The 13,997-nt window shown below is 39.1% G+C and overlaps 1 protein-coding gene across 1 annotated transcript; it reads right to left on the bottom strand.

The window, feature by feature from the left end:
* Positions 1-11,747: 11,747 nt before the first annotated feature.
* lepb (leptin b) lies at positions 11,748-13,727 on the bottom strand. Its single transcript, XM_036575507.1, has 3 exons — positions 13,655-13,727; positions 13,317-13,464; positions 11,748-12,120 (listed from the first exon to the last, which is right to left on the bottom strand). Exons 2-3 carry the CDS (start codon positions 13,461-13,463, stop codon positions 11,785-11,787), a joined length of 483 nt encoding a protein of 160 aa, XP_036431400.1. The 5' UTR covers position 13,464; positions 13,655-13,727; the 3' UTR covers positions 11,748-11,784.
* Between the last annotated feature and the right edge of the window lie 270 nt (positions 13,728-13,997).

Raw genomic sequence — 13,997 nt, 5'->3', positions numbered from 1 at the left:
GCTGGTGGCCTCCCTCTTGATATTTAATTAAGAAATTGCCAAAACTGTGAGCTCTGATTTTAAAAGAGCATAGTCAGCATACTGTTTGTTTTACTGCATGTGATCTTATAATGTTACTTGAAAGTCTCTGAGATGACATCATCAAAAACTTGCCTTCCAGTGGAAGTATTCTTTTAATATTTTTCTTGACTGTTTTGTTTGCAAATTTGCAAATATTTTTATTTTTGTTTAATTTCTTTTCTCAGTAAGGGCTTCTTGGCAGCTGCGCATCCTTTCAGACTCATAGTGTTGAGTTGTCTTCTCACAGTGGAAGGATGGACAGAAACAGCTGATTTGAAGTAAGAGTGGAGCTTGATTTTCTCCTCTCTCTCAAAGATGAAAGCTTTAAAGTGCTGTTTATCTGCTGGTGACAGTTTGGGTGGTCTACCAGGTCTTGCATGCTTGTTAGGGGTCACATTTTCCAAACATCTCATAATAATCGTTTGCACTCTTTTTACTTTTCTTTGACTTTATCCGTCCTTACGCAAGTGGATTATCTTATATCTAATCTCCTCAGAAATATCTCCTGAAAAATGAACATCTTACATTTAATGGATGTTTAAACTGGAAATTAACTAAATGAAAGGGGGTCTCTGACTTTTGCACAGTACTATACAAACACAAAAGCAATCATCTAAAGTAAAACGCACTCGACAAATATGCCGTGTAGCCTATACTAATCCTCAGAGGGGACTAGAAACAGAAATGTTCACACACTGTATATTGTCATAGTACAAACATGATGTTCTGTGGTAAGAATCAATATCAGTGTTGATCAGATCAATTGATTTACGCTTCGTCGTTTCTTCCTTTGTTTTTGAAAGCTTATGAAATAAGAACAAGGAGCTCATGGGACATCAGCCAATAGCTAGGAGTAAATTCTGTTTCTCTCACTTTCATCACCCTCTCTTTTCTCTCTCGCTCTCTCTCTGTACACTCACGGCAGATGGAGTATGAGGAAAAGCCTCCAACTTCAGCTGAGATATTAAATATAACCACCATGGCTCTGCATGGTCCCTGCTCACTTTGAAGCAGAGGCTGAATGTAGAAGTATGTGTGGGTGCTTTTCTAGGGATGGTTGTGCACTGCTTGTGTGAGAGGACCTTTACCCCCAGCATATGAATGTCACTAGAGATTATATATGTATCCAGTAGCATGCTTGTGGGCGACCAGCTGGTGAGTGTAAAACCTGTATGATCTCACATGTGATTGCGTGTACATTTTCCGTGAGTAGGCGTGTGGAAGCGTTGTATTAATGCAAGTGAAAACCCCCAGAGAGCTGTATAGCAGCTTTCTGCCAGGATTGTGTGCTAGATCGAAGACAGTATGCTGTTTTAGTGATCAGGGGCCGGATTCTCAGAACACAGTAGGACAAGCATTTCTTGCAAGCTTCGGTCATAACCGGCTTCTCCAGTGATTCTCAGATATATTATCACATCATCAGCCTTAGCTGGAGGCATGACTGTAAAACAGAGGCCCACCTCAGAGCAGTCCTAGTGGGATAAAACCAGGAAATATTCACAATATGAAGAAGACTTACACTTGTTGTAAACTGCACTAAAATCAACTAAAAAAAATCAAAACCTTCAAAGAATGATACATGAATTTAGCCTAAATGAATGAAGAATTGAATTTGCCTAATAGCAGTAAAAATGACAGGAGGATGAAGTTGTATTTATATCACAATATCACTTTTTGAAGAATGCAGTTAATGAAGCTGCTTAGAGAAGACAGTGATCAAAATAATATCTTTCAATAAACTGCGCGAAGAAAACTCATTTATGAAAAGGTCACATGTGCGGATCCCTGCTGTCCTGCAAAAATCCTTTTTTTGTTCATTGTCAAAAGCCAGTTACCCTTTGCTTTGTGTTGAAATTTCAATAGAAATGTTTCAGTATTACAGTATAAAAAATCTAGTTATATTGTCTTCCATTACAAGTTACATGTCAAGAAGTTACATTTTTTCCTTCTCCTGCAAAGTTACCATACCAGTTACAAGGCTGTGTTCTGACAGCGACAAAATAATCATGAATATTTTATTAAAATAAATAATTGAACATTCCATTTTGTCTCAACCAAAATAATCATAACACTATTAAAACTTTACTGATGTTTCAGCAGTGACTGTTTTGGTAGTGAAAGTTTTAGCTAATTTTGAGCATGAGTCAAAAATGCTAGCCAGTACATGACTAGCAAACACAGATTTTAATAGTCATAATATGCATTTTCTTTTAATTAAAACACAATAAATTTTATTTAACGGCAGGAAATATATGTTTTCGTAGTGTTACACACTGAGTTTCAGACTTTGGGACACGTCAAACCAATGGGTGTCATTCACCAATATCTTCCTAAGTTGTTTCTTAAGTTTGTTCTTGAGACATGTCCTAAGAAATATTCTACGTCAGGTTCATGATGTGTTCTTAAACCACAGAACTGTTCACACCTTTGTGCCCTTGAGTGTTTTTCCCTAATCCCAAGTAAGAAAACATTGGTGAATCAGAATCTTTGTAAAAAATGCGAACGCAGGTTTTAAGAAGAAATTTCTTCTTAGAATTGGTTGGTGAATGAGGCCCAAATCTAATTGCTCACCATGTGGCCATTAGGGACCGGGTTACAGGCTCACTTCCTGCTCTAAAATGCAGGGGTGTGGCTAAAATAAGGCTCCGCCTATAGACTAAAACTATGAAAATGTGGGTCATCATTTAGTTTTTTTGTTTTAAAAATTAAACTAATTTTAAATCTAAATCTTTCAACTTCACTTCATAAGAAATCAAAAAAATCTTTAAAAAGTGTTCAATACAGTATCATTTTCACAAACTGAAATTTAAGGGTTAGCGTTTGGGACAGACACCTCCCACTTTCTAACCCTAACCCATAAATTTCAACTTATGAAAATAATGGCTTCATCCCGCACATCCTATTGGCTGTAAACATGTTGGAATGCTGTCCTTGATAGATAGCAAAACAACTGATCTTTCAATTTCCCTTTTATGTTTAGCCCAATGTTGTGCCCAGTGACTATACCTTTCTGCTTTTCAGAATCACTCTAGGAAGTTGACGAGCTGGTTACAAAGCCGTCCTAGTTTAAGAGGGTCATTCGACCATTAGAATAGCCATTGTTAGTAACCTCCATGAAGCTTTGAGAATCCAGCCCCCTGGAAACATCATGGACGCATTATGCAATTATAAACATACATTCACATCACAAAGTTCTTTAAATGTCCAAGAAGATCAGTACTTATACACAGTTTCTCAGCCTAGTTCTCAGAGCCCATTGGATGGTCCACATTTGTGCTCTAACTCACCTCCCAAAACACCTGAACCAAGCCAAGAAACACACTGAATACCCGGCACAGGTGCACTGGGAGCCAGATTAGAGCAAAAAAGGGGATAATCTGGTTACATTTGGTCAACATAACGATACTAGAAACTTGCGATGAGCAGCATTTCAGGTGTTAAAGCTATATTTAAGCTATATTTTTCAAGGTTCGTGGCTGCTTTTCTCTGATGTCCTTTTTGTGCTTAGGATAGAGTCACTGTTTTCTTCACTGATGACTGGGTAAGAGTTACACTAATGCTAGCTTGGTTGTATTTATTACCCTATAGATCAGTGGCTAGGCTAGCAGTCAGCATTGGTTGATACCACAGAGATTCCCAATAGTTATATGACATATTTCCATAATGCAAGCTGGGTGTTTTAGTGAGATAACACTGATTAACGAAAACATGAAAAATTGTGAATTTTGTCAAACTGACGAGGCCGAGGGATATGATGCAGCACTACAGAACGCTAGATAATACAACAAATAACATATTAAATTCAAGTTTTGGGTCAAAATGCCCCTTTAAACATCTACCCAACACCAACGGTGGTACTAGTCATAAACCAACACCCCTAGTTTTGTTGAGAAACAACTTTGTGTCACAGCATTTGTAGGTTATCTATTATGGATTAACCAAATAGTGGGATGTGTGTGTGTGTGTGTGTGTGTGTGAGAGAGAGACAGAAAGAGAGAGAGAGAGAGAGAGAGAGAGCAGGAAGCTGTGAAGGAAGGTTGACCCCACTCTCATTTTCTGGCCCCAGTGTTGGACAATGGAGGCTCAAAGAAGAACAATGACCACAGGGTGGGCCATTTTTGCACAGAGGAACTGACGTGGGGTGCTTGATGGTACCCAGGGTCAACAATGTGAGCGAGGGGCTCTGCGTTTCTGAAATGCCTGTTAATCTGCCTCACTGCCTCTCAAAGTGAACCTGCTGAGCAAAGCTCTGGTTCTTAAAGAACGTCCCCCATACACACACATCAACATAAACCAGCACACACACACACACACACACACGCACACATGATTCCACTCAAAGCTGGGACGTGCTGGAGCAGCACCTCTGCAAAGCTGCATTAATTCTGGCAGAACTGCATTAATTCCCCTTAATGGATTCTTGCGCCCTCATTCACAAATACAAACATACATACATCAGAAGAGGACAGCACAGTAGCTTTTGCTGACAGCTGCATATGAATCCAATCAGTCCACAGCCACAGCAGCATTTTCTTCACAGTAGAGAAATGGAGGAGCAGGAGTAAGCCTTTACTGACCCCCTGTGGCACTTAGTGCTAGTTACACCTGAGAGTATGATCAAAGCTGAATTTGTGTATTTCATTGCTATAACAATACAATTCATTTATAATTGACACATTTTTGTCTTATTTGGTTAACTATTTACTGTGAGTTCTGCATCTTACATTTACTAGCAGTTGTTACACCTGAATGCATGATCACTTGTTTTTTTGTGTGTAATTCATTTCTAGAATTGTAGAGGGCGACATGGTGCATAGCATAACTAACTCGTTCTATGGGGTAACTGCTCCTACTCTCATCACATCTCCACCTGTATAATATTGATTTTGCATTTGAGACCCAAACATCAAGCCAGACCTTCTTTCTGAGTCTGCGTGTGTGATGTTAATATGTAATGGTGCATGATGTGGACTGAAAAACTGAATTCTAACCCGACACCTCTGACATTTAAATTACTATATCAAGCTTTCCAGGCAGCACATACATACCATATTTTAGTGTAATTTTTGCCATTTTCATCTAATTTGTCATGTCCAATACCACTTGCTAGCTAGGTCTCCCACCACAAAGCACAATACCACCAGTGCTAGGAGGGCAAAGGCTATCACATGCTCCCTGCTTGTCACATAAAGCCAGCCACCACATATTTTCAACTTCCACTAACACATCATTGGACAGCTAAGCATGCTTGGAGGAGAGCGCTAACTGACAGCTCTGTGGTGTTAGCCAACAACTGCTGCCCAGCATCATTCATGTTTTTTCTCCTGACTGCATAATACTACTACTTTGAATTTTATCCAAAAAAATCTGACGTAGTGCAGCTTTAATACTACCTTTTCCCTGTCTGCTGGTGCATGATGATGCAATCAAAAATGAAAAGACATTTTAGAGGCAGGCGAAAGTTACAAATTTGATTTCAGGTTGACTTTAAGAGAATGAAGTTGTCACTAATGTATTCTTACTCTTGGTTTTTACCCTCCAACGCAGGGTTTACAGACTATAATGGTTATAATATATGATGCTATAATAAGTGTGTTGTTTGGATTAGAAGCATTCATAGTGAGTGGACTTTGCACTTGGCACTTCATCTTCAGGTCCGGTATGTGTTATATTCCCACCAAGTTCTGGCTGTTACTGCTAACATACAAGGTCAGTTTGATTGTATGGCATTAGCAGGGAGGGCAGGGTGTATGCGTGACAAAGAAATCTCATGTAAGATCAAGAAGGTAAAACACTTGAAATATGTATACAGTTTTGGCCTTTAAAATTTTAGTTTATTTTGTTGGAAACAGATGCTGTTTCAGATACAAGCATGTGTTTAAACAATGGTTGCACCCACAATGATCAACCTTGAACTGGCCTACTTTATTAGTGACAAACATGTTGATACAAACCTGAAGGACACTGTGTTCCTCAGCCTTGGCATAGTGTTTGTGTATGTCTAGTGCACTGGCACCATCACATCCACGTTCACTAAAAAAAAAGAATTAAAAGGGAGAATATCCAGAAACAAAATGTTAAAATAAAATTAAAATGTTAAAGTACTGATAAAAATAGCCTTTCACTCAATCACATCACTAACTTGATCTGCCAGGAACATGTGTCAGTTTATGAAATCTCTATAAACCTCTCAACTAACTTTTTAAATCACCTCACAGCATCTTTTGCTGTTTTTCATACTATTTGCAGTGCCAGTGTTACCATCTGATACAGTCCCTGTCAGACCACTGAGGCAGACCCCCCCCCACCACCTCCCCCAAGCTGTCTATGGTTCCACTAGCCAGACATTCTCCCTGTCTTCCAGCAAACTATCATGAATCATAAACAGAGCTGAGAAAAGAAAACAACATTTCTGGTTTTGAATTATTGTGGAAAAAGTGAAGACGTGTCACATGACTGTTGTTGCTTCAAATGCTGCATTGCTGAAATATTGCGTAATGGAGTGTGTTTTTCTCCCATCCAATGTACAAGAACTGAAAACATGTGTGAAGAGCAAGCTATACAAATAAACACGTAGTCTAGTGTGTAGTGTTCCCTTATTGCCTGTAGTGTAGACAAGCTCCTTTTATCTGTTATTGTCATGCTTAACTTCGACATAATTATAAATGACACATTTATGAACGTAGCAGTGAGCCATAGTTTTGGCTTAATGGCTTAGTAAGTAAATTACATGCAAAATCCTTAAGTTCATATTTAATACAGAAAGCTTGCCAACTAGAAAATCAAGTCTGCTTTCCAAGAAGGTCCTCTGCTTTCTGTGAATGTTACAATGGGCTACTGCACCCTCTGCTGACTACAGAATGCACTTACAAAAACAAACTGGATGGCCTCCTCTTGCTATGCAATAAAGACAGGCCATAAAAGTTGTGTAAGAAAACCTGTGGTACATGTGTTTTTGTCATCAGTAGAAAAAGCACAGTAGAGTTCCAAGGTCAGGAGGGAGAAAGCTAGAACATATGTCAAAATTTTAGTCCTGTACCTCACTGAACTGTTTCATGTTTACCTTGTTCCATAAAGCCTTGATCAATAGTTTACGACTGAGCACAGTGGACTGCGAACTATGTAGGACAGCTCTGCTATACAACTATAGAACCATGGATGGGTTTCTGTGTAACATCATCACAGAGATGCGAGCGCAACAGAACTCTTCATGGCATAAAGCTACAATGACAAAGAGTTGTTGTGCAGTGAGCTGCACCAAACACAGAGAAGATGGTTGGAGAATGTTTAATATCCTCAGAGGATCACATCCCCTCTACACCGTAGAACATTATGGATCTTTTTTTGATGGGGTGATTGGCTATCAACACATCTGAACTGTAGTTTTAATACTGGTAGCATTTTCTGACATGGTGATTTAAACAAGGCTGTGGTCAAGTTCCCGTTAATCAGCTTCTTGTTTGAATTTTCCCGTTCCACCTTAAATGGGTGGGCAGCGGCCTGAGGCACCAGAATGTAACTACTGAATGGGAAAATTCAAATAAGAAGCTGGCGAGCAAGAAGCTGACTTCAGCTTTGTGTGGTCTACAGATCTATCTATCTAACCTATCTATCCTACCTACAGTTACCTGTAAATATGTGTTAAAGTCAAGACATTTCAACAAGGTTGCACAGTTCATCAGAACACCTGTACGTTTCTATTTGCTATCATTAACTAGTTAGATAGCTAATGAGTAAGTTAGCGCTGTGCGTGATTCATATCAATGATAGCTAAACTAAATAATATTGGTTTTTGTGATTTGGATAGCTCCTATTAGCTAAACATTGTGAATAGCAAACTCTTTGCGGTGTTCACAGAGACCTGATGTCTAGCCAATGCTGACAGTGAACAATGGCTAATGTTTTACATGATGTTATATTAATATGCAAAGGAAAGACAAACAAACAGATTCAACTCAGAAACGGCATTTCATATTTGAGTCAACAAGAATTCACAAACAATGCAAAACCAGAACGGGTCAGAACGGTTCATAGTGGTGGTGACGAAAACCAGACATCTGAAGGATCTGATGCCTCTAAAAGCTCCCTCACAAAAAGTTATTGCATAAAATTGTTAGAAATACACTGCCTGATGTCTGAGACATTGTTTTATGATAAGTAATCAGCTATTGGCCTAAATATACAGTGGTGTGAACAAGTGTTTGCCCCCTTCCTGATTTCTTATTCTTTTGCATGTTTGTCACACTTAAATGTTTCAGATCACCAAACAAATTTAAATATTAGACAAAGATAACACAAGTAAACACAAAATGCCGTTTATAAATGAAGGTCTTTATTATTAAGGGAAAAAAAAATCCAAACCTATAGTGCCCTGTGTGAAAAAGTGATTGCCCCCTAAACCTAATAACTGGTTGAGCCACCCTTAGCAGAAACAATAGCAATCAAGCGATTGCGATAACTGGCAATGAGTCTTTTACAGCGCTGTGGAGGAATTTTGGCCACTCATCTTTGCAGAATTGTTGTAATTCAGCCACATTGGAGGGTTTCCGAGCATGAACTGCCTTTTTAAGGTCATGCCACAGCATCTCAATCGGATTCAGGTCAGGACTTTGACTAGGCCATTCCAAAGTCTTAATTTTGTTTTTCTTAAGCCATTCAGAGGTGGACTTGCTGGTTTGTTTTGGATCATTGTCCTGCTGCAGAAACCAAGTGCGCTTCAGCTTGAGGTCACGGACAGATGGCCGGACATTCTCCTTCAGGATTTTTTGGTAGACAGCAGAATTCATGGTTCCATTAACCACAGCAAGTCTTCCAGGTCCTGAAGCAGCAAAACAGCCCCAGACCATCACACTACCACCACCATATTTTACTGTTGGTATGATGTTCCTTTTCTGAAATGCTGTATTACTTCTACGCCAGATGTAATGGGACATACACCTTCCAAAAAGTTCAACTTTTGCAATCACTTTTTCACACAGGGCCCTGTAGGTTTGGATTTCTTTTCCCTTAATAATAAAGACCTTCATTTGTAAACTGCATTTTGTGTTTACTTGTGTTATCTTTGTCTAATATATAGATTTGTTTGGTGATCTGAAACAATTAAGTGTGACAAACATGCAAAAGAATAAGAAATCAGGAAGGGGGCAAACACTTGTTCACACCACTGTATATACAGCTTTGAAAAGCATTCAGAGCAGATATGTGCTGAGAGGACGTTGTGAGGAAAAATAATCCCCGAAGATGTGTTTTTTCCTCGTTAGGGAAACGAGGGCTTGTTAAAAACGATGTTGAAACGGACCCTCAGCTAGAGACTAAACTGAACTAAACTGTATTAAAGTGAAACCGAACCGCTTCAGGCAAGTTTAATGTTCACTAACTGGAATTATTAGTGAATGTTTCCCTAAAAATAAAAGTATGTTATCGTTATTGGGATTATTTAACAATTTACGAATGGAAACTATTAACGTTTCACTTGGACGAGTTACGTTCACCGTTAGTCTGACTAAAGATCTGTGGGTAATGTTAGCTTAGCTAACCTAGCTAAGCTACCTAACCTAGCTAACAACTCAACGGTGTGCTTGTCTGTGTTAGCGGTAGCTGAAACGTTTCAGTCGGTGTAAGATAACTAGCAAACTAGCTGTTTTCTGTGTCTGTCCTATAGTGAAAGACGCTGGTAGAGTTGCGGTTAACTTCTGGGTTAACGTCAACAGCTTTTCTGAGAAACTGAGCCAGCGTTACCTGTAGCGCTAGTTTAAACTGACCAGAGCGGAGGGAACACGGCTCCAGTCAGTGAGTTATGTGGTAACGGTAAAGTGTCATAAACCATTTAATAATTCACATGTGAAGGAATACTAATGGAAGAAGGAGTTTTATGGATTTAGGGAAAATCTGTGTGGAATGGGTGACTGAAAATCAATGAGGCTAAAATCACAGGGGCAGATTGGGCACAAACGGGCTAATGAGCTAGTTTGCTTTTCGTCACCCAGCTGTAGACAAAACCGTCCACTCTGGTTTGGTGCCCAGCTGTGTCTCGCGGTGTTTTGGTTACAGACCTCTGCGTAGTCTCGGCTCTAATCGCAGCGGCTCATTTGATTTTATGAATAGTGCACTCAGGACAACAGCAGTTTTACTAAAATTACTGTCTAAAGCCTTTAGCTCGGGTTAGGAACCGAGCAGCCTCCATCTAAAAAGAGTCCAAAGCCTGTTCTTTCGTCACAGCCGCAGAACTGCCTTCTTTATCCGTGACTTGGGGTGACCAGGCGAGAGAGCCAAGCCGCCCTTCTACAGAAAATGTAGCGGCGAAATGTGTTTGTCTGCAGACGAACGTCTCTCTGTTGGACTGTTCATGTAGGGAATAGAGGCCACTTTGGTCTCGATCTGCGTTTCGTGTATCACAGCATCAAACATTAGATCACATCAGCGCGGGACTCGTCCAGTGGTCTGTTAACGCTGTATAGGAACACAAGGCTGCTGTATTCGGTGAAACAAGTCTGTATCCTGCTTTCCAGCTTTGTCTGTGTCTGTGTGTCCACGAGGCCCACATGACTTTCAGTAACCTTATTTTTCCCACTGCTCTTCTGACAAGCTCCGCCTGCTTTGCTGGGATTGGCTTGCAGTTCGGACTAAGAGGCGGTCCGCGGCGGGAGACTTTCCCCCAGTATGGGTAGAGAAAAGCGCTTTTACAGCTCAGAAACAGTCGCGCTGACTGAATATGAAAATGGATATTAAGGGTTGTGGTTTATGATGTTACAACATGAAGCAAGTCACGACAGAAATAATTCATTTTTATTGCTTAAATTGTGTTAGGAAGTACTAGATAACAGTGGGTTGGAATACACGTAATATATAAATATATATATATATATATATATATATATATATATATATATATATATACATATATATTATATTACACGTGTGTGTATATGTAATAATAATAATAATAATAATTAGTATTATTATTACTCAATTAAATAGCGATCATAGTAGGAAAACAATATGGAATAGATGATGATAAAATCCAATATGAATGAAGAAAAAGCGGAATTCTTTTTGGTCACTGCTTTTCTTCTCTGTTCTCCTTTAGAGACTATCCCCTCAGACAAAGAGTATCCCTGAACAAAAGGCGTGTAATAAATCATTTTGGATACCAGTGTTTTTGTTAGAAACAAACTTTTTATTCATAAGAGATCAAGCACTACAAAACATCAGTGAAGAGTGTTCCAACAAATATTTAGAAAACATTAATACATTTTTACAATTAAATACTTTATAACAATCACCAAATACTTTATGCCATAGTTTCATCAGTTGTAGAAAACCTTCAAAGACCCCTCAAAAAACATCTTAAATTACAAAATAAAGCAACAGTTTATCTGTAAACATAGTTATACAAATCATACCTCAGTGCCAAAATATCAATATGTGGATCAGAATGTAATCTATAAGGCAAGTGGCTTGCAATGCAAAACAAGTTCTTGTTTTATTTTAAAAAAAGTATAATGGAAGCGCTTTAACCTCACTATTTAGAGAACTGATCCTGTAGTGTGTGTGTGTGTGTGTGCGTGTGTATAGGTACGTGTATGTGTGTAAAATGTGTGTGTGTGTATGTTTACAGGGTGTAAATGTATGTATGTGTGTATTTGTGCATTCATGCTATGTGCAAGTATCTATGCATACCTTGAACGTTTCCAAAGCTTAACATGTGTGCTGCTACTTTGACTTTCAGCAAGATTTTAACTTGTCCAGGTTCAAGCAGAGCTTCTCCAGGTACCGCTGCAGCTCCAGCAGGCACAGGTAGTTGGATGTGATGGGGAACGCAGTCTCGTCTTTGTGTAGGTTACTTCCAGGCTTGGGCAGTGGGCAGCCCTGAGAGACGGCCATTCTCTCCAGATTATTGAGCAAAGTCTCTAGGTCTGCCTGGAGCTGCCTCAGGTGGTGGGCCGGGGGCACTTGGAGCCTCATCTGCAGGTAGCCGAGATGCGTCAAAATGGAGGTCAACCCCTCGATTGGTGTGTCAGTTTCAGGGCCAAAGTCAATTTCAGGTGACATCTGGAAGTGCTGAGAAGACAAAGCCGAGAAATGAGAAAAAAGTCGGTTTACTTTGGTTATTCGTGTGAAACACAATGGAAAAAATGGGGTTGGATCCCAAAACATGCTACAATTGTAAAGTGCCCTTTTTTCTCCGGGTATAATTGCCTGAATAGAGCAGAAATTAGGAACCTAGGTAAAATCAGCGCTATTAATGGATAGTGAGTTCCTTAATCACCATGGGGCATTACATGTGCATATGATTTTAATTTTACATCTCAGATAATCTGCTTGTATGGATCACTTAAAGGTCGCTAATACTACTCCATAAACACAACGTCTCAGCGATGCGAATTTCCTCAAACTTATAAACAGTTGTAATAAAGCTAATGAGGGGTTTTTTATTGTTCTCAGTTGGTTTATTAGATGACTGCAGCAAGTTGGGTGCTGTGTAAAACTGTTTTAGTCCGTTCGCTCTTTTAAATACTGACTGGATGGCATGCTGACCAGATGTCAGGTATATACCAAACCCATTGCATATTTTAGGTACTAAATCAAAACTTTTATAATACAGTCTATTTAACATATCAATTTTAACTTCTATCTTTTTATACTGCTTGTATGTCTGCTTAGACATATCTTTCATGGAAAATGTTGGTTTACTTCATGAAGCATCCGCTTAGACTATAGGCTTATTTATATGCTTATTCAGAAAAGGGTACATAAAGTATGACTTTTGCTTTAAAAACCTTCCAGGATTTCCAGTCACAGAATATATAAATGCTATTTCATACAGTTTAGAACTTGAAAGTTTCTTTAGTAGCTTAAAGCAGTGCCGGACAATTGATACCTCAGCTAAAGCCTGCAGACACAAGTTCTCTACGGTATTCAACCACTTTAAAAGTTCTGACATAGCTGTTAGTCATTGTTTATTAAGAATCAACTTCCATCCTTTATGCCGATCGACTGACAACCAACATGCATAGATCCAGAGAGGATGGCAAAGGAATGCTTACAAAAATTGTATACATAAAACATAAAGTACTACAGATAAAGTAACATAAAAAAAAAAAAATAACCAGAAACTTCTAAAGGTCAATTATCAGTGTTAAAATATTAACGGACTAAAGTTAAGCTAGAGATATGATTATATGTTATATTAGAAATGCTTCATTAAAATGTGTGGCTTTTGAAGCAGTAGAATTCTTCATGTTTTTGCGGTTTACCTCATCTTTGATCTTTTTGATTCTGCCCACAGCAGTCCTGGCCATGATCCGGACCGTGTCGGCGGTGATTGCAGGATAGCAGGCTGATAGTGCCACTATAGCTGCCATTAAGGTGCAGAGAAGAGCCAGAGAAGAATACACCTGCATTCTGCAATGAAGTAAATATCACTGTGAATGCATGTTTTACTTTACCATTGTGCCTGTATTAAATTTCTGAAGTCAACGAATTGAAAAAATTGAGACTTTTTTAAATTGAGACTTTTTTAAAAATTCAGAAAATCTTTACGAATCAAAAGCAGCAAGAGGGGAAAAAACACTGAAAAAAACATTCAACTTACAGAAATTTCGGCGCGCAGGTCTGTGTTGTCTGACAGCCTGTAAGTGAGGTGGCTTACCTCTGTGTGGAGCAGGACATTGAGAAACTAAACTTCAGGCTTGCTTTCTTTTATAGCCCCGTGATTGACTCATCGCCCGAGTGAATCACCCCCTGCACCAAGAAAGGCCTTTTGGAATCACCATGTTGCCCCCCCCAATTCATCCACCAACACATACACTCCTCCAAAGTCATTCCTCGAATGTACAGGTAAAATCACACCCGAACTGGGATGGAGAAGAGGTAAAATAGTTTTATTTACACTAAAAAGTAGTTGGTGGACATTTCCTTCTCTTTTTTTGACATTT

The sequence above is a fragment of the Colossoma macropomum genome, unplaced genomic scaffold, assembly GCF_904425465.1.
Source record: "Colossoma macropomum unplaced genomic scaffold, Colossoma_macropomum, whole genome shotgun sequence".
Classification (NCBI taxonomy): Eukaryota; Metazoa; Chordata; class Actinopteri; order Characiformes; family Serrasalmidae; genus Colossoma; species Colossoma macropomum.
Note: the sequence above shows the minus strand (reverse complement) of the source record. Positions and strands in the feature narration are given on the sequence as shown.